General features: G+C 36.2%; 1 protein-coding gene and 1 non-coding gene across 5 annotated transcripts; one reads left to right on the plus strand and one right to left on the minus strand.

Moving 5' to 3' along the window:
- Positions 1–362: 362 nt before the first annotated feature.
- On the minus strand, positions 363–27163 carry LOC143399930 (survival motor neuron protein). Of its 4 annotated transcripts, XM_076857114.1 has the most exons (10): positions 27038–27163; positions 23036–23107; positions 20540–20659; positions 18929–19129; positions 18416–18571; positions 16837–16926; positions 15380–15487; positions 12277–12327; positions 4040–4065; positions 363–725 (listed from the first exon to the last, which is right to left on the minus strand). In XM_076857114.1, the coding sequence occupies exons 1-8, from the start codon at positions 27116–27118 to the stop codon at positions 12280–12282; spliced, it is 876 nt and encodes a 291-aa protein (XP_076713229.1). In that variant the 5' UTR covers positions 27119–27163; the 3' UTR covers positions 363–725; positions 4040–4065; positions 12277–12279. The 4 variants fall into 4 exon arrangements, with proteins under 4 accessions (XP_076713229.1, XP_076713231.1, XP_076713232.1 ...); XM_076857116.1 differs by lacking the exon at positions 23036–23107; XM_076857117.1 differs by lacking the exon at positions 16837–16926.
- LOC143400564 (small nucleolar RNA SNORD42) lies at positions 1937–2004 on the plus strand. Its single transcript, XR_013091479.1, has one exon. It is a non-coding gene; the product is annotated as a small nucleolar RNA SNORD42 (small nucleolar RNA).
- Positions 27164–27395: the final 232 nt, after the last annotated feature.

Genomic DNA, 27395 nt, shown 5'->3' on the forward strand with positions numbered 1-27395 from the left:
GCATGCTTGCTTTGCATGGGTTCAATATCCCTAGTGCGTGCGCGTGCACACACACACAGACACACAGAAAGAAATGGAGCCTTTAGGAGGTGATTAGGAATTAATAAGGTGGAGGCCCCATGACTGAACCTGGTAGCTTCATAAGGAGATAGACCAAAAGACCTATGCATGTGCTCCCATTTCTTGCAATATGATGTCCTTCTCATGTTTCCTAACCTTGGATTATCAGTAGGAGTGTTTTACAATTGTTCCTTCTTTACAATTTTACCCTTTATACAAGTAAGCCTGAGTAGTTTTCTTTCCACATCTTTAGACACAGACTCCACTTCATTGTATACATTCCAAAGAAAAATATTCATATGTTCAGGGTTTCAAAAATTTTCATTTATTTTTAAAGGCAGTAATAAAAAGCTTAATATACTAAGAAAGTTACAATTATACAAATGCGCTCAATAACAATTTGACAGATTGACTTTAATGCACTGAACATGACCTTGAGTTTTTTAAATTACTTACATTCCCATTGTTCAGTCCCTTAAACTGATTATTCCCTAAAAACACCTTGCTGGTTATTTAGGCATAGAACACTACACAGGGGAAAATGCAGATGATGGTGTCACCCAACCAAGTATCTGTGAAGATAATCCATGAAGATAAGGGTGAGACTTTTGTTCATATCAACCAGGGAACATCAAAATACCATTCTCCTTGGGAGAAAGTTGAACCTGAATTTGAAGGAAAAAAATAAATAAAGGCTAGGTCCAATTACAAAATATAAAACCTTATAAAATCATAAAGAAATGAGAAAATAGAAAGTAATACACTCATCAAACTAGAATCAAAATATAACACTTTTGTATAGAACACAAAAAATAAAAATATGCCAGTATAAAGACTTAATAATAATTTCAAAAAAAAATTTAAGGAATACTGGTATATTATTTGTCCTACTAGAATTAAAAACATTATAAAACAATTATTAAAACTGTGTTAAGGGGCTGGGATTGTGGCTCAGTGATACAGTGCTTGCCTAGCATGTGTGAGGCTCTGGGTTTGATCCACAGCACTGAATATAAATAAATGAATAGAATAAAGGTCCATCAACATCTAAAATCTTTTTAAAAACCCATGTGTTAAAAATTTGTTTTAAATGATTACAACAGCAAAACTTTTTTCCCACAACTTCTCTTAACCAAAGTATACTAATAACTAGAAAGTAAACCTAACCACCTAGAAATTATAACACAAATGGTTTTAGGTTGAAAACAAAACTCAATTTAAGAATCACAAATCAGTCATGGTATATATACTTGTAATCCCACCTACTCAGGAAGATAAAATAGAAGGATCAAAATTTCAAGGCCAACCTGGGCAACTTGGCAAGTCTCTATCTCAGTGGGGTAGAGCACCCCTGGTTTCAATCCCAGTGATGCCAAAAGAAAAAGAAAGAAAAGAGTGGAGAACTGATATATTTAAGGATAAAAGAAAATATGGGAGTCTTATCAGGATAGTTCATTCAACAGAGGGCTACATAATACAATATTTTGTGATAAAATCTGAACCACTAGCATGGTACTTGAAGTACCAGCTACTTGAGAGGTGAGGAAGGACCAGTGCTTAAGCCCAGGAGTTTGAGATCCAACCTGGGCAAGAGTAAGACCCTGTTTTAAAACAAAACAAAAACTGAACCATCCCATTTTGCCATTGTTGAAAAAAATGCTGTCTCTATTTTTTTTTTTTTTTTTAATCTTTTATGATTGTCTACAAGTGTACTTGCTAGGCTTGGGGATGTAGCTCAGTAGTAGAGTGCTTGCCTAGTTCATGTGTACACTCCATCCTTGGCACTACAGAAAGAAAGAAAGATACTGTGTCCATCTACAACTAAAAAAAAAAGTGTACTTGCTAAAGTCTATAGAAGTATATATAAAGTAATTGGGAGCATAAGATGAAAAATTCTTAATCTCCTGAGACTTGTGATCTCTTTTAAGGAACCCACTGATGAACATATGTGGACAAAATAATTGGAAGGTAAAAATACAGAAATAAAAACAATATTTGGACTGATCCTTCTATTGGTACTTATGAATGTAAAAATGTTTTGCTGCTATGGAACAAAGATAGTTTTTAAATTTTTTTCAGTGCTGGGGATTGAACCCCAGAGCCTTATGCAATATTAGACAAGTGCTCTACCACTGAGCCACATCCCCAGGTCTGGCCTCATTTTCATCATCCATCAATACACATAATCTTGTTTTGTGTATTTTTTGTTGTTTTTGTTGTTTTTATAAGAGTGAAAACAGTATTTTTTTTTTTTCCAAGTGTGAAGAACAGAAATGGAACTCCAGCAGGGGAAAGAGGGAATCCTATTTAGCAGGTTGCCCGTTATGTGTATTTTGTTTAAAAAGACACAGTATTTAACAAATATTATGATTCATTAACATTGAACTCACTCCTCACAGCAATATAACTCATGCCCAAATGAAGTTCTAAACAAAGTTATTTAATGCATGTATTTCCTCTGTAAAACACATCACAGAGGGGTGTGTTTTGCACCTAGGGGTAGAAGACAACACTTCAGCACAATGCATGCAGGCCATTTTAAACAGAAAAATCACAAAGAGAAGTCACAAAAATGAGAAACATGTGGTACTAAATAAACTCTTTTTGAAAGGGACACTTGTTTATAGCATAGGAGCTAAAATAAGAAAACAGAGCATGTTCAACCCCAATCAGGAACCTCTGTTGGGTACTCAAAACGTTTCCTCTTCTGAGCATGTTCACAATGTCATGAGTATTGACTTTGGGGTTAAAAATAAATTTGAGGGCTGGGGATGTGGCTCAAGCGGTAGCCAAAACTAAAAAATAAAATATTAAAATTTCCCTCTCTCTCTCCTCTCTCTCTCTCTCTCTCAAAAAATAAAAATAAAAATCCTTTAAAATAAATAAATAAATAAATAAATTTGAGCAAGTGGACATATGAGCAAATACAGAATCCATAAATAATGAGGTTCAACTGTTAATCAGTTTTATAAGCAGCCTGGTACTGTGGTGCACACCTGTAATCACAGGGACTTGGGAGACTGAGGCAGGAGGAATACAAGTTGAGGCTAGCTTCAGCAATTTAATGAGACCTTGCCTCAAAACAGAGCTGGGGATGAAGCTCAGTGGTAGAGCTCTTGTCTAGTATATGCCAGGCCCTGTGTTTGGTTCCTCTCAATACACACACAAACACACACACACACACACACACACACACACACACTTAAAAATAGTAAACATAAATATCTGAAATAATTGGGAAAATAAACACCGAGAAAAAATTTAACATAGCTCTCAAACACATAAACAAAATACTAAGCCTCACAATAAGATAAATTTAAAAAGTATAAATACTATGAAATGACCAATTTCAACTATTAGATTAACAAAGATAGAGAGACTGAGGCAGGAGAATTGCAAGTTCAAGGCCAGCCTTAGCAATTTAGTAAGATCTTAAGCAACTTACTAAGACTCTGTCTCAAAATAAAAAATAAAAAAGGCTTAGTGATAAATCACCTCTCCCAAAAATATCCCCAGTGCCAAAAATATAAAAAATAAAAATAAAAACAGACTGACAAAGATCCAGAGGTTTAGTAAACTATTGGTTAGATTGTGGGAAACAGGAACTCTCAATGTTGGTGGAGACATAAACTAATACAACCTCTACTCTGAGTAATCTGTCAAAATTTATTAAAATGCTAAGTGCATATCCAATAGTTCTACTTCTCGATACTTAATCCTAAAGCTGTATTCATTCCTACAAAAGAACTATGTAATAAGAATATTGACTATCATATTAAATACTAAATGACTGGAAACAACCTCAACTTTTTTTTCATTCTAAATCCTCAGCCTCAACCTAAAATTTCATCTACAAAATCTCAATTAAATGCTATATGCATCTCCACATAAGAACATCCTGCACTATTTAAAAGAATGAGAAGGTTTTACATAGTGATATGGAGGGCTCTCTAAGATATATTGAGGGAAAAGTACTTACCTATTAAAGAATACTGTATGAGTTACCTATAAAAATAAAAAAATTAAAGTTTAAAGGGAGAATAATATATCATACTAGATTTATTTTAATTATATATTTTTTATTTCAGATAAATTTTTTTTAAAAAAAACTTATCTTGGGACACAAATTTAAAAAACACTATGGAAAATCTCCCTCATGTCCCTGTGTCTTCTATATCTCCAGAGATAATTCAAATACTGCCCGGGCATAATTAACATATATACATACAAACACATAAATGTATATTTACACAAATAGCAGATTAACATAATACAATAGTTCTGCCTCTTGCTTTTTTCACTTAAATGTAGGTAGACCTTCCTATTAGACTATTTTATATAGAGCAAAGCAACAATATTCCTTTTTTTTTTTGGTGCTGGGGATTGAACCCAGGACTTTGTGCATGTGAGGCAAGCTATCTACCAACTGAGCTATATCCCCAGCCCAACAATATTACTTCTTAAAAAACAATTAAAAAGGATAACAAATTGTTAAACAACAATCTAACAAAAATAAATTTTAAGAATATACTGAATAGTGTTCAAAAACAGATTCAAACTATTTTAGAACTTTACTAACTGTTCTTTTTAGAGAAGCAATATGACAACATGATGTTTAGAATTACTTAGAATCTAGGAACTCATATACAAAATTAATAAATATATAAAATCACTTCCATGACACCTGTAAGCAAAAGAGTTCAAAATAGATTTTCTTTTTTAGGTCCTTGGGATTGAACCCAGCGTGCTCTACCACTGAACTACATCTCCAGCCCGTTTCATTTTCCATTTAGAGACAGGATCTTGCTAAGTTGCCAGGGCTGGCCTTGAAACTATGACCTCCAGTCTCAGCCTCCAGAGCTGCTAGGATTATAGGCATATGCCACTGCACCCAGACCAAAATAGATTACTGATACATATCCCTACATGGCTATCTCAAACTTTACATCTAAACCTATGTACTTGGGAATTATATGGTATCATTGCATAGTACATTTTGTTTTAACCATCACAACAAACTCATCTTTCTAAAAACATGAAACAACTGAAAATTATTCTATTCTTCAGGGGGATATAGCTCAGTGTAGAGCACTTGCCTAGCATGTGCAAGGCCCTTGGTTCCATTCCCAGCATCAGAAGGAAAAAAAAAAAAAGAGGAGGAGGAAAAACAGAAGAAGGAAGAAACGAAGGAAATTGTTCTAAAATGGGAAAGATGATAATGATTTGCGTCATCCAGCCAAATATTCATGAAAAAAATTATGAAACATTTGTTAAAACCAATTAGTCTTTTTAAAAATAATTTTAGTTGTAGATGGACATAATATCTTTATTTTATTTATTTATAGGTGGTGCTTAGGATTGAACCCACTGCCTCACACATGCTAGGAAAGGCCTCTACCACTGAGCTACACAACCCCAGCCCTAAAACTAACTAGTTTTTAGAAAAAGTGAGTAGCTGGAGGTGGACTTGTCTTACCACTAAAGACTTCAAAACTGGGCATAACATATACCACTATTTCCAGGTACTAAGTAACAGATGGTGCAGGGCTGAGATCTTTGAGAAAGAGAAACCTTTGACATGGACTTAGCATTCACCTTTTTTGGCTGGTTATGGTTCCTAGATTAGGTGCCTATATATAAGTGGAGCTTGAGATTTCTGATATTCCTGAATAGAATTCAGTTCTCCAGTTCAGGCCTTGGACTAAGGCAGCTAGAATCTGAGCAAGCAAGGTGCAGAGAGTAGGAACTTGAAGAGAAAATGCAGCAGAAATGTTGGAAGTTTTCCATTTAGATCCTTGCTGAATTCTCAATTGTATGTATATAGGACATGTTTCTACAGGGCATGGCAAAAGGTTGCTGGGGAGCCAGGTGCATTGCAAGTTCAAAGTCATCCTTAGCAAGGCTCAATCTCAAAATTTAAAAAAAAAAAAAAATCTAAAAAGAGCTGGGAAGTGGCTCAAAGGTTAAGTGCCCCTGGGCTCAATCTCCAGTCCCCCCCCCCCCCAAAAAAAAGCAGTTGTTGGGAGTGGGTTCTATCCTCGGCACCACATACAAAACAAAGAGTTGTATCCGCCCATAACTAAAAAATAAATATTAAAAAAAAAAAAAACAGAGTTCCATGACCTATGGAACTACTATGTGGTCCAATGCAACTCATTTTACTGCTGTGAATATGTTTTCTCATCTGAAAATGGGAAAATAGCATCTAATTTGATCGATACTATAAAGATTAAACAAAATAACTATGCACATCATACAGAAATCAAAGTGTAGCTAATATGATTACTTATAAAGATAAGAAATTTTGCATGTGGTAGTTTTCAGTTTCCTTTGCAACAAAACCCAAATCCACTAAAATATATCTGAGTCTACTGAAACTAATATTTATAAAATAAGGTTTCATTTGTTCTTAATTAAAAATCTTTATTGAAACATAAAGACTCATTAATGCTTAGGTATACTGCTTCACATTTCTCATTTTTTATCCAGTAACCAAGGACTTTTTGTTTAAAAGAGAATATGCCCAACTCTAAATCACATGCCATTTTTAAATGTAAAGGACAATTTGTGTACTACAATCATATGAAAAGTTTAAGATTACAAAGAATCATGAATGCTTTACCAAAGCTTTTCTAAATATATTACCTAATATCTTTAAAATGTACTACATAAGATGGGTGCAGTGGCACACACCTGTAATCTGTTACTCAGGAAAACTAAGGAAGAAGAATTAGAACTCTGAGGCCAGCCTGGGCAACTTAAAACACCTTTTCTCAAAAGTTTTAAAGAGGGCTGAAAGGAGTTGAGTGGTAGAGAGCTTGCCCTACATGTGTGAGGCCTGGGTTTAATTCCCAGCACAGAAGAACAAACAAGAAAACGAAAACATATGCTGCATGCATTATCTCAGAAAGCAGGTAAACTCACATACCTTTAAAAAAATTGTGTGAGAGTGCATACTGTATGATTCCATTAATGAAGTTCTAAAATAGACTTATTTTTTGCTCAGGAGTCAGAACGGTGGGGGGCAAGTGTGATGAAAGGTGCACAAAGAAATGTCCTGGGTTGAGGGAATGTTCTTTCAATACTGACTCAGCTTGATGTAAATCCTTACATTTTATCATATAAATATCAAAAAAAGTACTGGAGCCAGGGTTGGTGGCATACACCCATAAACTCAGGAGGCTAAGGCAGAAGGATCTAGTTCAAAACAAGCCTCAGCAACTTAGCGAATCCCTAAGCAACTCAGTGAGACCCTGTCTCTAAATAAAATACAAATAAGGACAGGGGATGTGGCTCAGTGGTTAATTGCCCCTGGGTTCAATCTCCAGTACCCAAAAAAAAAAATAGTTGAGTACTTTCTTCAAATTCTCTACATTGTTCAATTAATTCTTTTGAAGGCCATGATTCATACAGAAAAATTATTTAATGCCCAGTACTTACTAAGATAACCAAATACTGAATGTCTTTTATTTTCTATATATAAAACATGGACTTCATAGTAGTAGGAGTTGCTCTTCTTTCAGAATTTGATTTCTAAACTAAATATATTATTCTTCCACTCACCAGGAGCTTCAAGCACAAGACTGAAGTTCATAAAAATAAAACATTAACCTGTAGTTTCTTTCTGCTAAGAGTAACCATGCAAAAAATCTAAACTTAACAATATGACTCAGATACTAAGTAATCTCTGGATGATCCCTTAAGGCGATAGGGCACCTATGCACATCTCTTCTGAATGTAGGTATTGCTGTAATAGCTCTGCTTTGATTTCATTGTTAGGATTATTCTAGATGTGTGGTTAGTGGTTTTGCTGTTTTCTGTCTATACTAATGGGGGAAGCTGCTTCATTATTCTATATTTAAGTTAAGGTAAATATTATTTAAAAATAACTCTAGGTCAAACACTATTACGATTAACTCAACTTTCAAAACCATTCACCTAACAAAGGATTTATCAGAACAAATACCTTCAGCTGGGTGCAGTGGTACACACTTGTAATCCCAGCAAATCAGAAGGCTGAGGCAGGAGAATTTAAATTCAAAGCCAGCCTCAACAACTTAGCAAGGCCCTAAGCAATTTAGCAAGACACTGCCTCAAAATTAAAATAATGATAATAAAATGGGCTGGGAGGGTTTAATCCCTGGCACCATTTTAAAAAACTCTTCAATCTAGCAAGAATGCATGCCCAATTTCTTCATGATAAACAAAGATCGATCTGAAAACAATTCTGAAATTTCTCTTTTATTTACCATTTTCTCTTTCTTGACATTCCTTCTAGTCTAGGCTTGATACCTTTCCTGAATTTCAAAACTTGCCAGATATTGTAGATACAATGAATAGAATATAGCTTTCTATAGAGGAAAGGCACATATGTAATCAAGAAAAATTATGTGGCCGGGTGAGGTGGCACATGCCTATAATTCCAGCAGCTCAGGAGGCTGAGGCAGGAGGAGCACAAGTTCAAAGCCAGCCTAAGCAAAAGCGAGGAGCTAAGCAACTCAGTGAGACCCTGTCTATAAATAAAATACGAAGTAGGGCATGGGATGTGTCTCAGTGGTCAAGTTCAATCCTTGGTAACCCGCCCCACAAAAAAAAAAGATTCTGTGGAAAGCTATGTAATTAAAAAAAAAAAAAAAAAATATATATATATATATATATATATATATATATACACACACATATATATGTGTATATATATATATATAAAGCTGATTCAAAGAGAGTGAATTACATGGATGGGGACTAGTAGGTAAGATGGTTGGGTGGCATGAGGAATAGAGATTCAAGCTAGGTGCAGAGACACACACCTGTAATCCCAGTGACTAGAGCTGAGGCAGGGAGAATCATGAATTCAAGGATAGCATCAGCAATTTAGCAAGCCCCTGTCTCAAAATAAAAAATAAAACGGGCTAGGGATGTACCTCAGTGATAGAGGGACCCTGAGTTTAATACAGTTAATTTAAAAAAAAAAAAAATGGAATACAGATACATTTGAACTATCCTAGGCCTCTAAACACACTATGCCCTGAAACTTCTGGCTTTGCACATTTACATGGAATGGTCTAACTCATTTCATACGCTGCTAATTTTTCTATTTACCCTTTCAGATTTGGTGAATAAACTAGGTAAAGAACTCCAATTGAAGGTTGGGGTCATAGCTCAGTAGTGGAGTGTTTGCCTGCGAGTGAGGCACTGGGTTCAATTCTCAACACCGCATATAAACAAATAAAAGCAGGGCTGGGATTGTGGCTCAGCAATAGAATGCTCGCCTAGCATGTGCAGGGCCCTGGGTTTGATCCTCAGCACCACATAAAAATAAATGAATGGAACAAAGGTATTGTGTCGGGCTGGGAATATAGCTCAGTTGGTAGAGTGCCTGCCTTGCATGCACAAGGCCCTGTGTTCAATCCCCAGCATCACACAAAAAAAGGTATTGTGTCCAACTACAACTAAAAAATATTTTAAAAAATAAATAAATAAAAGTCCATTGACAACTAAAAAAATATTTTAAAAAAAAAACTTCAAAAAAGGAGATCAGGAAGGGAAAAGTTAGGGAAAAAAGAAGATTGGGAAATAGAAAAAAAGTGGGGGACTGTTGGAAAGCCCTGGGAGAAACAAAGAAGAAAGTCATTTTTTGTTTCTGATGAGAGAAAAGAAGAAGAAAAATGCAGATGTCAAGGTGTGTTTTAAAATACCAACCTTGCTTATGCTGAGGAGGAGGGTGGAAATGAGGAGCTGGAGGCTTGAAGTTGGAAATAAGGAAAGGGTGCTTGGAAATCAGGTCACCCAGCAGGAGCCCAGCACAAAGATCAAAGTCTGTGGGATGCCTAGTAGAAGGTCTGACAAAGAAGAAAGGGATGGGACCTAGGTAGAGGCTACAGGAGCCACCTGAACTGGTTCTATAGTATTCTTTTGTGCTGAGCAGCCTCTGAAGGTCAAGGTCTTCACAGCCAGCCCTCTTCCGAATTAAAAGACCCACCATTCTGAAGCCAGCCTTTGAGTGACACAATATTGTCCCTACAGTTGCCATAGAACTATTGTTTCTTCAAGTAGGAATGTGGTTCTCTTGAACACAGCACAATCTTTTTTCTCTAAAACAAAATAAAAAATCCACCACCAACAATAACAAAAACCAAAACCAAAAAAAAGAAAATGAAATATGGTAATTACTTTTTAAAAATTTCTTTTGTTGTTTTGCACTGTTGGCAATATACGTTTAAAATTTTTCATTTATATTATTTAAAAAGCACTCCTCCTAGGACTACATCTCACATTCTGAAAAACAGAAAAGAAAATATGATCTTCAAAAATTTGATTTTCAGGGCTGGGGATGTGGATCAAGCAGTAACACGCTTGCCTGGCATGCGCGGGGCGCTGGGTTCGATCCTCAGCACCACATAAAAATAAAATAAAGATGTTGTGTCCACCGAAAACTGAAAAATATTTAAAAATTCTCTCTCTCTCCTATCTTTAAAAAAAAAAATGATCTTCAAAGAAACATGAAAGTATCTACCAAGAATCAACATACCCACAATCTCTTACCAATGTCACAAAACAGAAAAATTTATCCTGAGACTAAGACAAAACAGAATCAAATTACTACATACATGAAGGTATTTACTGTAATGCTATTCAAAATGGAAAAATCTACTGCATAAAGGAATAGTGGCATATTAAGTAGGCAAAGACATGCAAAATGTGACTTAGGACAGACAGACACACATGCAAGTGTGTATGCCAAATGCTACGATGACATCCATTTCAAACTGTGGGCAAAAAGTATAAAACGGGGCTCAGTAGTATAGCATTTGTAGATCCTAAGTGAAGCCCTAATTTGATCCCCAATACCACACACACACACAAAAAAAAAACAGAAAGTGCACAATAATATGTAAAAAAGGAATACAATGACATACACAGCTAATTTTTGCTGATTTAAAAAAATTAAATATATTTATTATATACTTTTAAACATACAAAAAAATAGGAAAATAGTACAATGAATATTCATATACATACCAGTTAGATTAACATTTTCCATGTACACTTCATACACAAACACACTTGGTGAAACCATTTAAAAATATTTTAGAGCCATTATAATATTTCATTCCTGAATGCTTCAGTGTACTAATTTAAAAAATTACTCTATAAACAAGTTTTATTACAACTCACAAAATCAGAAATGATCTAATATTTAAAATCCAATCCATATTAAAAATTTCCTCAATGCCCCCAACTCAAGGTTTTTACAAATGGCTTTTCTCATCAGAGTCTGTTCAAGGCTATTAACACTGGGAACTAGAGACAAAGCTCAGTAGTACAGTGGGTGCTTGGCTTGCACAGGTTTTAATCACTAGTACCAGAAGAGATTTCACATTAAGTTGGTCTGTTATGTCTCTTAAGTAACTTTTAATCAAGAATAGTTACCCAAACCATCTCCTTTTTTTCTTTCTGATATTTTGAAGAAACAAAACCAATTATCTTCTATAACATTTCATATTCTAAAACCTGTTTCACAATGTCTTCATCAATGTCTTTGAATTTATTGTTCTATTTCCAATATTCCCTGCAAAATGGGAAATAGACCTAAAGGCTTGATTAGATTTCAGTTAAACTTTCTTGACAAAGACAGTTCATAGATAATGCAGTACACTTTATACTACATCACAAATTAAAAAGCTGCCTGGCTATTCAACTGATGCTGGTCATGCAAAGTATCACTAAATCCTGAGGATTTTTTTTTTTGGCGGGGGGGTAAATTACATTTTGTCTACATGACCAACCAGCAAGTATTTGGTGAGATGATATTCTGACACCAAGATTATTCTAGTGGGGATACAGATCAAATTTTTTGGGGGGGATGAGGGGCATATATTAGGACACTCAACCAGAGTCACATTCCCAGCCCTATTTTGTATTTTATTTAGAGACAGGGTCTCACTGAGTAGCTTAGCACCTCGATTTTTGCTGAGTCTGGCTTGAACTTGCAATCCTTCTTCTTCCTGCCTCCGCCTCCTGAGCCACTGGGATTACAAGCATACACCACCATGCCCAGCCCAAATTTTTATCTAATAGTTTTGGCATTAAGATATCTTTAACTTTTCAACTTTTTAATATTTCACTTTTTTTAATTATTCAAAAAGCATTGGTTTTCCACAAATCAGAAAATTTATACAAAAATAAGATTCATTTTTATAATGATGGCAGACTTACTCCTTAATTGAAATGTGAGCACCTCCCTTCTTTTTGATTTTGTCTGAAACCCTGTAAGAAAAGCAAAATAAAGGAAGTTAAAAGAATAGCATACACATTTATTTGTATTTATTTATATTTTTAGCATATTTTTCTACAGATGTTAAGAAAGTTTTATTAATTTTATTTAACAAAATATCATCATAAATTAAATTTATTGGCTTCCAACATGTTTTTAAAGTGATTGATTCCAAAGTAAAATATTAAGTTGGAATTAAATATTTTTTATTTTAACAAGGCCAATTATATTCCTAAGGTCCCTTACACTTTCTAAGAAGTAAAAGGTACAGTGTAATCCACCCATTTGTTAATATAAAACTGGGATGTGGGTGTAGGTACTGGGATCAGTCCACAGCATCACAAAAAATAAATAAATAAATAAATAAAACCAGCATTCAATAAAAATGTAAAAGATAAAACAAAATAAAAAAATCAATACTCATATTTACTGTTTCTCCTCGTCAGATCTAGCCCAAATGTCTTAGGTATCCTTCTTTCTGGGTTTCAATGCCTTTTATCTTTCCCTACATCTGTACCACTTGTAGAGGCTTTCCATTCATTACCAATGTATACCTATGGGGCCAGAAGGTACACTGGAACTGACTTTTTACTAATGAGGACAAAAAAAAGTTAGAACCCATTTTGTTATTCCAATAACATTACTCTTTTATTTTGAGCTAGGGTCTCACTAAGTTGTTGAGGTTTGTCTCTAACTTGTGATCCTCCTGCCTCAGCCTCCTGAGTTGCTGGGATTACAGGTATATGCCACTGCACCTGGTTAAAATAGGAATTTTCAAAATACACAGGAGACAGTGCATAAGAATTTGAAAAAGCCAGTTAGCAGAATCAAAAACTAGAGCTACAGCAGGCACGGTGGCACATGCCTATAATCCCAGTGGCTTGGGAGGCTAAAGCAGGATTGTGAATTCAAAATCAGTCTCAGCAACTTAGTGAGACTCTGTCTCTAAATAGAAATCCTGGGTTAAAAAAAGCTGGGGGGGGGGGGGACACGACCCTTTGAGGGATGAAGTTCAGTGGTAGAACACTACTGGGTTCAATCCTCAGCTCTTTGACCTGAAAATAACACTTCTAGAAATCATAAGGAAATGATACACAAGACAATTAATATATAAAAATAGTTACTTTCAGAATAAAAAGTTGCTAATGTTCATCAATTGAGAAACTATGAACTTATTCTGAACCAAGCTTATCATAAACCAGGTATTATTCTACAGAGATCCAATGTTATCAAGACAGACAAGGTTCCTGATGTTATGGAGCTTATATTCCACTGGAAGGAGACAAACAGACATGAAAAATTATACCAGGAAGTGAATGATAAATGTAACTTAGAAACGTAAGTGAGGTAAAGTGGTAAGAGAATAAGGAGTATCACTTCTGCATTGAGGAGGGAAGGTGAAATTTAAATTTAAGGTGATATCTAATCGTAACAAGCCAAAAAGAAAAGATGTTCAACATCATTCCATCATCAGGAAATGCAAATCAAAACCACAATAAGGGACTATCTCATACCCACTACAGTGGCTATCATCAATCACAGAGATAATAAGAAGTGTTGAAAAGGATGTAAAGAAAGAACTCTTTCCCATGAACTTTGGAAAAATTTGGCAGTTTCTCAAGAAGTTGAACAAAGTAATCATGAGTCAACAATTCTACTTGTAGTATGTACCCCAAAGAACTGAAAATATGCTCATTAAATTTTACGTAAAAATTTTCATAGCAGTATTATTCAAAATAGCTCCAACTTTATCAACTGATGAATTGATATTGTATAATAGGTATACTATGCATAAAATGGATTGTTCAGCTATAAAAAGGAATAAAGTACTGGTATATGCGGCAACTTGGATGAACCTTGAAAACACTATGCTAAATAAAAGAAGCCATAGATAAAAGACTATACATAGTATAATTATGTATACATGAAATGTCCAAAATAGACAAATCAATGGAGACAGAAAGCTTATTGGCTGCTAGGGCTGGGAAAATTGAGAATACAGGGTTTGTTTTGGGGGTGATGGAAATGTTCTAAAATTGATTATGCTGACAGTTGCATGGCAGTTAATATATTAAAAACATAAACTTTTGACTTGTATACTTCAAAAGGGGAGCTGTATGTCATGAGGATTATATTTAAATAAGGTTTTATTAGAAAAGAGAAAATATTCACAGCAACACAATTTTTAATAGCCCCAAACTGGAAACAAACTGGGAAAACACACATCATACTCTGCCAACTAGAGTAAAAGGTTTGAACATAAAGATTCATCAGTGGTAGAATGAATTAACAGATTATAGTATATCCACTCAATAAAATGTAACCTAGTTATCACTACACATAATAATGTAGATTCAGCTCACAAACAAAACATTGAACAAAAAGCCCAACCAGCCAGAGCTAAGTGTAGCTCAATGATAAGAGTGCTTGCCTAGGAGGTACAAGATCCAAGATTTGGTATCTAGCACAGCAAAAAAGAGAAAAAATCTGTTTTTTCCCCATTACCTATAATTCATTTTATTTCAAATCAAAGCAAAAAAGCTACTGAGATTATAAAATAATTTAAGGGGAAATACTGGAGAATGATACTGGCCAAATTATACTGTTACATTGTATGAATGTATGACTATGTAACAACAAATCCCGCAATTGTGTATAACTATAATGTACCAATAAAAAAAATATTGATAGAAAAGTAATTGAGGGGGCTGGGGATGTGGCTCAAGCAGTAATGCGCTCGCCAGGCATGCGTGCGGCCCGGGTTCGATCCTTAGCACCACATACAAAGATGCTGTGTCCGCCGAAAACTAAAATAAATAAATAAATATTAAAAAATTCTCTCTCACTCTCTTTAAAAAAAAAAAAAAAGTAATTGAGCTGAGCCTAGTGGCATACGCCTATGATCCAAGCTACCAGATACTTGGAGGCCTGAGGAGGTAGGATCTAAGTTTGAGGCCAGCCTGGGTAAGACTCTGACTCAAAAAAAAAAAAAAAAAAAAAAAAAAAAGAAAGAAAGAAAAAATGCTTGACTTGGCCATTACTTACCATATAATAGCCAGTATGATAGCCACTCATATACCAAGAGATTAACATGCTTCCCAAAGCATCAGCATCATCAGAATCTGGACATATAGGAGGTGGTGGGGGAATTATCTGAAAGGGAAAAAGATCTTTAATTTAGCAAACAAAAACATGAAGTCTGGAGATCTGTTTTACACAGAGGATGCTGGGTATTAATTGTATCTTCACCAACATATCATGGCACGTCCTATTTAAGTTTTTTTTTTATTTTTGAATATCTGGAAAAAGTTAACAGTAATAAAAAGACCAAAATTAAATTTAACAAAGATCAAAAGATACTAGGCCTGGCCTAGGTTGGTAGCACAATGGTAGAGCACTTGCCTAGCATGTATAAGGCACTGGGTTCAGTTCTTAGCACCGCGTATACATAAATAAAAATAAAGGTCCATTGTCAACTAAAAAAAAAATATTTAAAAATTTAAAAAGATACTATGCAATTCAAAATATTAGATGTTCTAATTTGATTAGACTATTTTTCTGTTTCATTATGAAGATATGAATAGAAAGACAAAGCACAAATACCTTATTTTTCCTACACACACATACACAGTACTTCATGACCATTTTAAGTAAAGGTCTTAGGTAGAATATTTGCCCTATCCCTACCCCAAAACAGTCTGCCAAACTCTATTTGTATCTATTGTTAACACCTAAATATCATCATCAGAAATAAGTTACATGATCAAAAGCTAATATCCAAAGTATATCCAAGGGGTGTAAAACAATCAACGTCTTATATGTAGTGTAACTGAGTCCTTTCTTCCTTTTCCTTTTTTTGGTGGAGTTATACCTCCAGTCCTAATTATGTCCTTTTTCCCTTTTTTGGAAGTACTAGAGATTAAACCCAAGGGTGCTTTACTACAGAGCTATAGCCTGCCTGCTGACACACACCTTTTAAAAATATTTATTTAGTTATAGATGGACACAATACCTTTATTTTATTTATTTATTTTTATGTGGTGATGAGAATTGAACCCAGCGCCTCACACATGCGAAGCAAGTGCTCCACCACTGAGCTACAACCCCAGCCTCTCCTCCATTTTTTTATGTTTTATTTTGAGACAGGGTTTCATTAAGTTACCCAGACTGTGCTTGAGCTTTCTATCCTTGGGCCTCAGCCTGCTGTGTAGTTGGGGGAAGGCACAGAGGTTCTTCCTATTAGGAGCTACCTCATATAGAAAGATACCAACTTTTGCCAGGAAAAAACAGGCAATACATATAGTTCAGAATTGGGGTTCTGATAACACTGTCTGAGTAACAGAAGGGAATTCAAAATGAAAACTGAGGTTTAGTGCAAATCTTTTCTCATTATTCTGTGGCCCAAGGAATGATCTAAAATGATAATTCCTAATCCCCTATATTCTGCTACATTCCAAACTATATAAAAAATCAAAATTTAATATGAATTCTTTTATACTTACTGGTGGTCCAGAAGGAAATGGAGGTAGCCAACATGATAGGAAGTGGGGTGGTGGAGGTGGTGGTGGTGGGCCACTGAATTTTAGACCTGGCTATAAAGAATGTTTCAAAGGAAAATTAATTTACTAATTTCAATGAAGGGAAAGAACTGAAACCCAAAAGAAAAAAAATAATTACCCAGCATAATATTGTATTATTATCAAAATAATAATATCAAAAAGATTAAGTGGAATTTCATGTACTAAATCCTAGAGTCAAAGAGACCCATAAGTCAAATAATAACCTCTAGATTTTTCTCATTTCTTTTCTATGTAAACATTAAGGAAATAAAATCAAAGTAAGGAAGATTTTTAATTACCTAATGGATCAAAGACAGTGCATTCAGCAAGCTATTTCAATTATAAAAGATTATATACTCTTCCCTACTTCTATTAACTACATTATATAATCTTTTTATGAAAGCCCTGTCATATATGCTTAGAGCACATACTGTGAAAATTAGCAAAACCTCTCATCTAACAAAAATCAGCCCCAAGACTAAAGAAGCATAATTTTAAGAGCTTTGATCATTTTATGTTCAAGAACCTCTAATACAGTGTAATAAAAAAAGCTATCATGAAAAATCTCAAGGAGAATCTTGATTTTTAAGTTATTATCAGAATACCACACTCTTTCACAAAGAACTAGATAAGGACATCACTTGGGTTCTAAAACAACTTACCCTATAATAAGACCTTTTTTTTTTTTTTTTTTTTGGTACTGGGGGCTGAATCTAGTGCACTCTGCCACTGTGCTGCATACATCATCCTAGCCCTTTTTATTTTATTTTTTAAGTTTTGAGACAGGGTCTTGCTAAGTTGCCCAGCTGGCCTTGAACTTATGATTCTTCTGCAAGAGCCTCCTGAGTCACTTAGATTACAGGCATTTGCCACCATACCTGGCATAAAAATAATTTTCATTTAAAATGATTAATTTCTGTCGGGCTCAGTGGTGCATGTTTATAATCCCAATGACTTGGGAATCTGAGGCAGGAGGATTGCAAGTTCAAAGCCAGCCTGAAAGAGCCACAAATAAAAATAGTGTAAATCCACAAAACAATCTGGGGACTCCTCAAAATTTTATCCATATTAGATGTAAAAACTGTATTCTCCCCCCCCCAAAATATCTGATATGGGTAACACATGGGACTATATAACATATTGTCCAGGTGATGACAGAATATTATTATATATTTTACATATAATAATATATATCTTTTTTTTTTTTTTTTTGGTGGTGCTGGGGATTGAATCCAGGGCCTTGTACATGTGAGGAAAGCACTGTACCAACTGAGCTATATCCCCAGCCCTATATCTTCTAAGAAACTAAATTATTAAGTCTAATACCTACTACTCCACAAAAGTAGTTTGATAGGTCTTTCAATATGAACCATTTTGCATCATTTTCTTTTCAAAAAATTCTCACCTGTGTAATATAACATCTAAAGAGAGCTATCAAAGTTTCACAGGGAAACTACTCAATGGAGGAGTTAATTTCCAATATAAATTATTTCTGGAAACCTTTTCTGGATAATAGGTTTACCTTTCCTGGTCCCAATCCTGACCCTGGCATTGGGGGTGGTGGAGGGAGAAAACAGTCCCATGGAGTTGCTTTTGACTTGATGTTATTTGGTTTATTTCCAGGAGACCTAGAGGAGTTTTCACTTTCATCTGTTGAAACTTGACTTTCATTTTCATTCTTTAAAAAGAAAAAAAAAATTGTGTTATATGAAAATGACACCTATGGTCCCAGCTACTTGGGAGGCTGGGGCAGGAGGATCACCTGAGTCCAGGTGATTAGTCTGAGCAGCACAGGGAGGCCCTATGTCAAATAAATAAATAAATAAGAGAGAAAGAAATAATGTCTCAGTGGATCAAATGGATAACTTGGTATGCAGTTACTCCTTTTTGTTTTTTTAAAGGATGGGGTCTTGCTATGTTGCCCAGGTGGGTGTTGCAGCTGGACTCAAGTGATTATCCAGCTTCCTGAATAGCTGAGATTAGAGGCATGCACCACCCTACCCAGCTCAGAAACCGAAATTTTTTGTATCCTTACCTCCTGAGTATTCTGTTCTATATTATTAGCTACTTCAGAGGTTGGGGAAAGCAGATCAGACAGATTTTGCTCCTCTCTATTTCCATATCCAGTGTAAATCACAATACAGGTTTCTCTCTTAAAATCAACTGAAGCAATGGTAGCTGGGTAAACACAGCCATCTTCTGACCAAATGGCAGAACACTTATCACCAACTTTCCACTATAAATGAAAGATATGCACACAAATACACACACAATTATTTCTTGAAAGAGAGTAAACTGTAATCTTATTTAGATGGGGTGGTGGTGACAGGTATAGTGGACAGTCTCTAATTAATATGTTTGGAAGGCAGAAAGAGAAAAAGGCTTAGGACCAAATCCATGCAAATCTGAATTCCAGATTTTGCATTTATATAATCATGGACAATGTTCTTAAACACTTTTGAGTCATCTTTTACCTGTCTATAGACTGGTTATAATACAGTCTACCTCCATATTTGATGTGAAGAGAAGCAGGAAAAGTATATAAATGCCCAGCACCAGCCCAGCTCTGTGCCTGCCACAGAGCCACGTTAACTCTCTTCTCCTTTGGTAATGATGAATTTAAGGTTGACTAAGGAGACAGCTTCCAAGTCAACTGTTTCTAATTAACAGAAACTACTTTAACCCAGAATTTTTGGCTGTCTGGAATTAGCAATTTTAGTGTTTTTGAAAAACAAAAAGGATATCCATCTCAGTTTAAGAAATAAACACTGCTGATTCAGTATAAGGCCCTCAGTTACTCCTTTCAAACAGCATCATCACCTTTCCTCTACTCCATCCTCAAAGTAAATCTTGTCCTGATCTTTTTTTTTTTTTTTTTTTTTTTTGGTAGCAGGGATTGAACTCAGAGGTACTCAACCACTAAGTCACTTCCCCTGCCCTATTTTGAATTTTATTTGGAGACAGAATCTCACTGAGTTGCTTAGCACCTCACCATTCCTGAGGCTGGCTTTGAACTCACAATCCTCCCGTCTCAGCTTCCCAAGCTGCTTACACTTCCCCAGACCTATTTTGTATTTAATTGAGAGACAAGAGTCTCACTGAGTTGCTTAGTGCCTCGCCATTGCTGAGGCTGGCTTTGAACTCACAAACCTCCTGTCTCAGCCTCCCAAGCCACTGAGATTACAGGCATGTGCCACCATACCCGGCTTTTGTCCTGATCTTAATATTTGTCAATCCTAACTAATATTCCCTATACTTTTATTATTAACATGTACATTCCTAAGTAACAGGAAGTTTAATAGTCATTTTAAAAGTTGCAAGATCACATGTCAATAGAAAACACTGTACAAATTAATCATTTAAGTTAAAGGTATTTGGGGCTGGGGATATGGCTCAAGTGGTAGCGCGCTCGCCTGGCATGCGTGCGGCCCGGGTTCGAGCCTCAGCGCCACATACAAACAAAGATGTTGTGTCCGCCAAAAACTAAAAAATAAATAATAAAATTCCCTCTCTCTCTTGAGACATTGAATTTCTACCTATTTAAAAAAAAAAAAAAAAAAAAAAAAAATAAGTTAAAGGTATTTGACACTATTCAATAAGAACAGAAGAAATTCTTTGAAGTTAAATTTCAAAGTTTTAAAACAACCTGTTTCAAGGGAGTTGCAGTATTCTTCTTCTGGTTTTTATTCTTCTTAACAGGTTTTCGCCTAGGTGTACCCTTTGGTTTATCTGAAGTTTCACAAATGTCACCATTCTTTAGAGCATGCTATGAAAATAGAAATAAAAATGTACACATTTAGAGTGATACATTTAAAAATGTCAGAGTATAACTCAGTTTCTACTATAAGCTAGTCTCAAGGCTCATCACCTCGAAAGCCTATATTCCTCTTTTCATTATCTCACATTCTACAGGAACTGCCCATGAAGATGGTGTTCACCTGAATACCAGCTCTAAGGACTCCCAAGTCTCCATGCTCTCAGCCTCTGTAACAATAGACAGTTACTATTACAATTGATCACCTCCTTCTTCTTGATATTCATGATAATTTAGATGACACAAAAATGTAAGGCCCGGGGACTGGGTTGTGGTAGAACACTCGCCTAGCACGTGCAGGGCTGTAGGTTCAAATCTCAGCGCCACATAAAAATAAATAAATAAAATAAAGGTATTGGGTTCAACTACAACTAAAAAATAAATACTAAAAAAAATTATAAAAAAAATATAAGGCCCCAATGCTTTAGTTATTTCTCTAACCAAGTCTTACACTTACACGTTCCCAACAGGAATTGGCTGTCCATTTTTACTTGCTCAAGGTAATCTATTTCCATTAGTTCAATTATAATGCTTCCAAAGCTACTATCCAGGTCTGAATTTTCTCCTTAGTTTAACCCAACATTTTGAATTATCAATTTCACATTTTCACACTCAAAGTGAATAAACCTAATTACCTTTTCTCCAACCAGTTATTTTCCTCCTTTACTCAGACTAATTCACCCTTCAATATGATCAATCCTATCCCACATTAAGCCCCATTTCAATCTGTATTTTACCAGAACTCTTAGTAACTCTTTCTGAGCCAACTTCTAGTTTCATTGTATAATGGAAGGCATTAAAATATCTAGAATTTGGATACAAAGATGACACATGACCTGATCTTTAACTCATGTTACAAGTGTAATTATGGAAAGAAGTGGACTCTCTCTGCCTGGTGCTTTGCATAAATATATGTTCTATGTGCTCATTCTAAACAGGATGATGGATAACCAACAAACACTTGATGCTCAATAAGACTAAATATTTTGAACAGTGAAGAAAATGAAGATATTAAATATTTATATAAATTTCTTATTTCAGCCACAGAACCAGACTTTACCTCCTAAAAAACGTGTATAATCCTACATCAGGAACACTTAACTTGACACCCAACTCATGGGATTTGGAAGGATTAATTTAATTGAGGCTAGGGATGTAGCTTAGTGGTAGAGTGTTTATCTAGCAGGCACCAAGCTCTGGATTCAATCCCAGTACTTAAAACAAAACAAAACAAAACAGCATCACTAACAAAAAAAACCCAAACCCCAAATACCAAAATATGTAAAGCACAATGCATAGAATTTTGTCATACTCTATAGTTATTTATTATTAATTATTGTATTACTGCTATTTATATCATCATTATTTCACTAAAAGCTTATTAATTGTTTAAAAATGTAATTCAGACTGTCCTTTTCCTACTTATCTGAACTAGAGGACATCTTCCTTTTTCTTTCTTTTCTTCCCTTCCTCACTTTCTTCTTCCCTCCTCCCTCCCTCCCTCCTTTTTTTTTTTCCCCCAGTACTGGGGATAAAACCCAGAGGTGCTATACCACTGAGCTACACCCCAGCCTTTTTATTTCTTATTTTGAAACAGGGTCTCACTAAGTTCTTAGGCTGCCCTTGAACTTGGGATCTTCCTGCCTCAAACTCCTAAGTGGTTGGGAGTAAAGACATGTGCCACCATGCCTGGATAAATTAGAGGATATCTATAGTTTGATATGATGTAAAAGTATTAAAAAAAATAAATGTTTAAAATACTGAAATTGCTTTTGCAAAAGGAATGACATGCAGATATGCTATCAACTTCTAAAGGATGATTAACTCACCCATATTTTATTTATTTATTTTCATGTACTGGGAATTAAACCCAGGGGTGTTCTATCACTGAGCTACAGTGCAATTTTTTATTTGAGCTGGGCGTGGTGGTCCACTCCCCAGCAGAGCTGGAGGGCTGCGACAGGAGGATTGCAAGTTCAAAGCCAGCCTCAGCAACAGCAAGGCACTAAGCAATTCAGTAGGACCCTGTCTCTAAATAAAATTCAAAATAGGGCTGGGGATATGGCTCAGTGGTTTAGTCCCCTGAGTTCAATTCCTGATATCCCTCCCAAAGGCAAGGTATTGCTAAATTGCTAAGGCTGGCCTTAAACCTGCCTCAGGATGAGCCAGTGGGATTATGGGCATGTTCTACCACACCTGGCTAACCCATTTTATTATCTAAGCTTCAAAATGAAAACAAAATAATATGTACTTCAATGTCTTACTGTTACCAATTATTTTTTCGAAATGAATAACATGAAGGAATAGGGAAAAATAAACATTTCATACCTTAAAAGAAGCCACAGCCTTATCATAAGCTTTAATCAATGCTGTATCATCCCAAATGTCAGAATCATCACTCTGGGAAGGGAAAGGAATAGAAACAATTCATGTTCAGATACACTTTATCAAAAATGTATGTTAGGGGCTAGGGATATAGCTCAATTGGTAGAGAGTGCTTGCCTCACATACACAAGGCCCTAGGTTTAATCCCCAGCACCACAAAAATAAATACATGGTTATCAGAAGCTATTTACAAAAAAAAAAAAAAAAAAAAAGTATGTTAGTACCAAGAGCCATCTTATCCAGACTTAATCAAGCTTAATGAAGAACTCTCAAACCTCAATAAAAAGAAAACAATCCAATATAAAAAAAGGGTAAAAGACCTAAACTGAAGAAGATATGTGGATAGCAAATAAGCACATAAAACAAAGATCAACATCATTAGTTATTAGGAAAATACTCATTAAAATCCTAAGATACTACTATACACCTATTACCACATCTAAAATTAGAAAGACGGACTATAGGGCTGGGGTTGGTGGTAGAGCACTCTCCTAGCATGTGGAGGCACTGGGTTCAATCCTCAGCACCACATAAAAGAATAAATAAATAAAAGTATTGTGTCCATCTACAACTATATATATATCCCTACTATACCAAATGTTTGCAAGGATAAGGAGCAAATGGAACTTTCATACATTGCTGAATAGAATGTAAAATGATACATACACTTTGAAGAGTGTGGCAACTTCTAAAAGACTTAAAATAATCTACTCCATGTCCAAAAAGAAAATGAAAGCATTTGTTCCTAAAATTAATTATACCAATATTCATGGGAAATCTAAAACAGTCCCAAAATGGAAACAACCCAAATGTTCATGAACAAGTGAATGGAAAAAGTACAACATACACACACAGTGGGATACTGCTTAGTAATAAAATAAGATAAACTGACATACACAAAATGGATGAAAATCAGAACAGCTATAAAAGATACTGTATAATTTCATGTTTATAAAATTCTAAAAATGCAGACTAATCTGTAGTGACAGAAAGTGGATCAGTGAAGGGAGGAAAAAAAGTAAATCATGGGCTGGGGTTGTGGCTCAGCAGTAGAGTGCTCGCCTAGCATGTGCAAGGACCTGGGCTCCATCCTCAGCACCACAAAAAAATAAATAAATAAAATATATTAAAATTAAATTAAAAGATAAATATTTTTTTTAAAAAAAGTAAATCAGTGGCTGGGGATAAAAGAAAAGGAGGAATGGGAGGAGAGCATCATAAAGGTAGAATCCAATTGCTCCAAGGCCACCATGCTATAAGGAAATCCAAACCAATCTACACATTGAGACCACATGGAGATATCCTGGAACTACATGAAGAAATGCTATGCTGCGCCCTAGCTGCCCAGTCCCCTGCTATATACATATGTAGCTCTCGCAACTGTATGTATGCTACTACATGAGAGCACTGAACAAGAACTGCCTAGCAAATTCCTGACCCACAAAAACCCTGAGTGGTTCAAACAATCATTACTACCATTAAGCCACTAAGTTTGAGTGATCTGTCACACAGCAATCCAGAAGATTAGGTAACTCTCAGTAGCTCTAAAGTTATTCTTCATGTCCTGCCATCTTTTATTACTTCTCAACTCCTGGAACTTCAACTGTGCTGTCTTGAGCAATTAGGGAAAAAAAAAAAAAAAAAAGCAACCTCTTCTATGAAGTTCCCATCATCTTGCTCTAACCAAAATCTGCCTTTCCCTGAGGATGCCACTTTCCTTGAAGCAATCTCAAAAGGCAGATATTTTCTCTTCCATACTTTTCATAGCCCTACACTAGAGGTAGGGAAGAATCTTCCTTGTTCCTTACTTCCATTTCCAGATTATTCTCCTTCCCATCTCTCTAAAACATTCCCAGTCCACTGGGCACGATTGCACATCTGTAATCCCAGTTAATTGGGAGGCGGAGGCAGAGTAATCACAAGTTCAAGGCCACTCTCAGCAGCTCAGTGAAACCCTGACTCTAAAAGGGCTAGGGATGAGTAACTCAGTGGTAAAGCACCTCAGGGTTCAACTCCCATACCCTGCCCTCAAAAAAATTCTGTCATCAGTCTGCAGTTGCAGTCATTTACAAGCTCCTGGGTCACTCTTCCTCATTCTTTAAAGTTTACATGTCAGCATTCTAACACTAGTCCTGTCAGAATTTTTGGTGACTTAAACATAGATGTAAACTATCCTTCCAATACCCTAATCCTCTGAGTCTTTAAACTCCACAAGGTTGGACATCCTCAAAGTCAGCTACTCACTTTTATGGTCTTTGTTTATCATGAATAATAACTACAACCTATCCATAAATTCAATTTCAAGAATCCCACACCCTAATAACCACTCTCTAAGATCTGCAATTTATTACTTCTAGTAGCCTGATGACAATCATTTATCTTCACTGAGACTGGCAATCCTCACAATTTTTAACTGTCTCTCAGCATTTTAATGCCCTCACTTCCTTTTCTAGCCAGCCTAAATTCTATGGTCCATCATTAAGATAACCCAAGGGGGAGAGGGGCACCTGGGGTTGTGGCTCAGTGGCAGAGCACTTGCCTCGCACATGTGAGGCACTGGGTTCAATCCTCAGCACCACATTAAACAAACAGATATTTTTTAAAAAAGGATAACCCATATGTACCTCTCTCTCATTTTTTTGATCTTTTGTACTGCTGGGTATTGAACTCAGTGCCTCACTTACACTAGGTAAGCACTGGACCACTGAGTGAGCCCTCCCCTCACTTCTTCATATCTACTTGGCAAAATTATAATACTGCTAATTTCAACTCTTGGTTTATTCTATGCCTTCACTCACTCATCTGAACTTAACTGGAGAAAAATACAATCATGTCTGACCTCCTACGACTCACAACCCCAAATCTCAAGTAAGCCTTCATGATGCTTAGCCATTTACACTAAATTTTCCTCCCCAAACACTAATCCCCTCTCCTAGAGAACTACTTCCTGTCTTTTCATATTTCAAACCTTCAACACCTCCTCCCCTCTCCTTCCACCCAGCTGATGACCTTGCCTCTTTCTCTAAGAGAATGGCAAAAATCAAAAGAAAACTTTTAACAATCTTCTGCTACCACTTCTGCCCCTTCAGAGATCTGTAACCCAAATAACTTTCACTACTGTCAATGCTTCTAAGGAAGGTTAAATTCATCCCTTTCATCTACTTAACCTATTGCTCCAGAATTCTCTTCTCTTCAGGAATAATTAATTTTTCCAACTTTGTTGAATCTTTCCAAACATAGCCCATAAAGAAACTGAAGCATGTGGCTTCCATCTTAAAAACAAATGCCACAATTTTAAATCTTCTTTACTGCATACCCTCCCTCATCTATTGCCCACTTGCTCTAACTTCTACTTATAATAAAATTCCTTTAAGTATTTGTCTTTTCCCACGCTCAACTTCAATCAGATTTCACCATGTCATGACCTAGACTGAGCTATGGGATCTTCCCTCTTCCCCATCTCAGTGCATCTCAGTAAATGGCAACTTTGCTTTTCGACTGCTCAAGATAATTTCAGTGTCACCCTTGACTTTTTTCTCTAAAACATTCTTATCGAATCCACCTGCAAATCCTGGTCTCTCTGATGACAAAGTATATCTAGAACCTAAAACCTTTAGTCTAAATCCACTGCTAACACGCCGATCTAGGTCTGGATCATTTCAATAACCTCCTACCAGGTTTCCCTGCTCCCCCTTTGACCCTGCCCACCCTCCACCCAGGTCAGGAAAGAGTAGACAAATCACGATGCAGTATGGCCTCAAAGCCATCAAGGCCTCCGTCTGCGCACGGAAGGGGCTTATGGATGGGGCTCACAGTAGCGGAGTGGGGAAAGATGTAAAGCAGGACCTCAGCACCCGCGAACAACCGGTCACGTCCTGCCCAGAGGCCAACGCTACCAGCACGCAATGGGCGCATGTACCGAGGCTCCGCGGACCGTGACCTCACCTGGCCTGTGCCGCGCCGGAACAGCACCGAGTCTTCCTGCTCCGGGACGCCGCTGCTACCTCCACCTGGACCCATCGCCATGGCGAGCTTTCTGGAGGACGGACGGCGTGGGGTGCAGACCCAAGAGTGACGACTTCCGCCGCGGGGGCTTCTGGGACCGGAAGAGCACAGTGACCCGGAGGGCGGCTTGGGCGACTCTTCAAGCTGCCTTTGAATTGTTATCACCCTCCCGGCTTGGTCGTGTGGGTGTTTCTTTCCCCTGTCTCCTAACTCTTTGATTTCGCTTTGTTGTATTTTTGTAAAGTGATTTCATCAGGGTTTCTTTCTTTCTTTCTTCCTTGGTACCAGAGATTGAACC

This window comes from Callospermophilus lateralis, chromosome 5, assembly GCF_048772815.1.
Source record: "Callospermophilus lateralis isolate mCalLat2 chromosome 5, mCalLat2.hap1, whole genome shotgun sequence".
Classification (NCBI taxonomy): Eukaryota; Metazoa; Chordata; class Mammalia; order Rodentia; family Sciuridae; genus Callospermophilus; species Callospermophilus lateralis.

Coding starts and splice junctions, on each gene's coding strand:
- LOC143399930 (XM_076857115.1), bottom strand. CDS start 27,118: ATGGCGATGGGTCCAGGTGGAGGTAGCAGCGGCGTCCCGGAGCAGGAA. Junction 20,660..23,035: donor AGGCTGTGGCTTCTTTTAAG/GTATGAAATGTT, acceptor CTATTTTCATAG/CATGCTCTAAAGAATGGTGA. Junction 15,488..16,836: donor CATTTCCTTCTGGACCACCA/GTAAGTATAAAA, acceptor TTTCCCTTTCAG/ATAATTCCCCCACCACCTCC.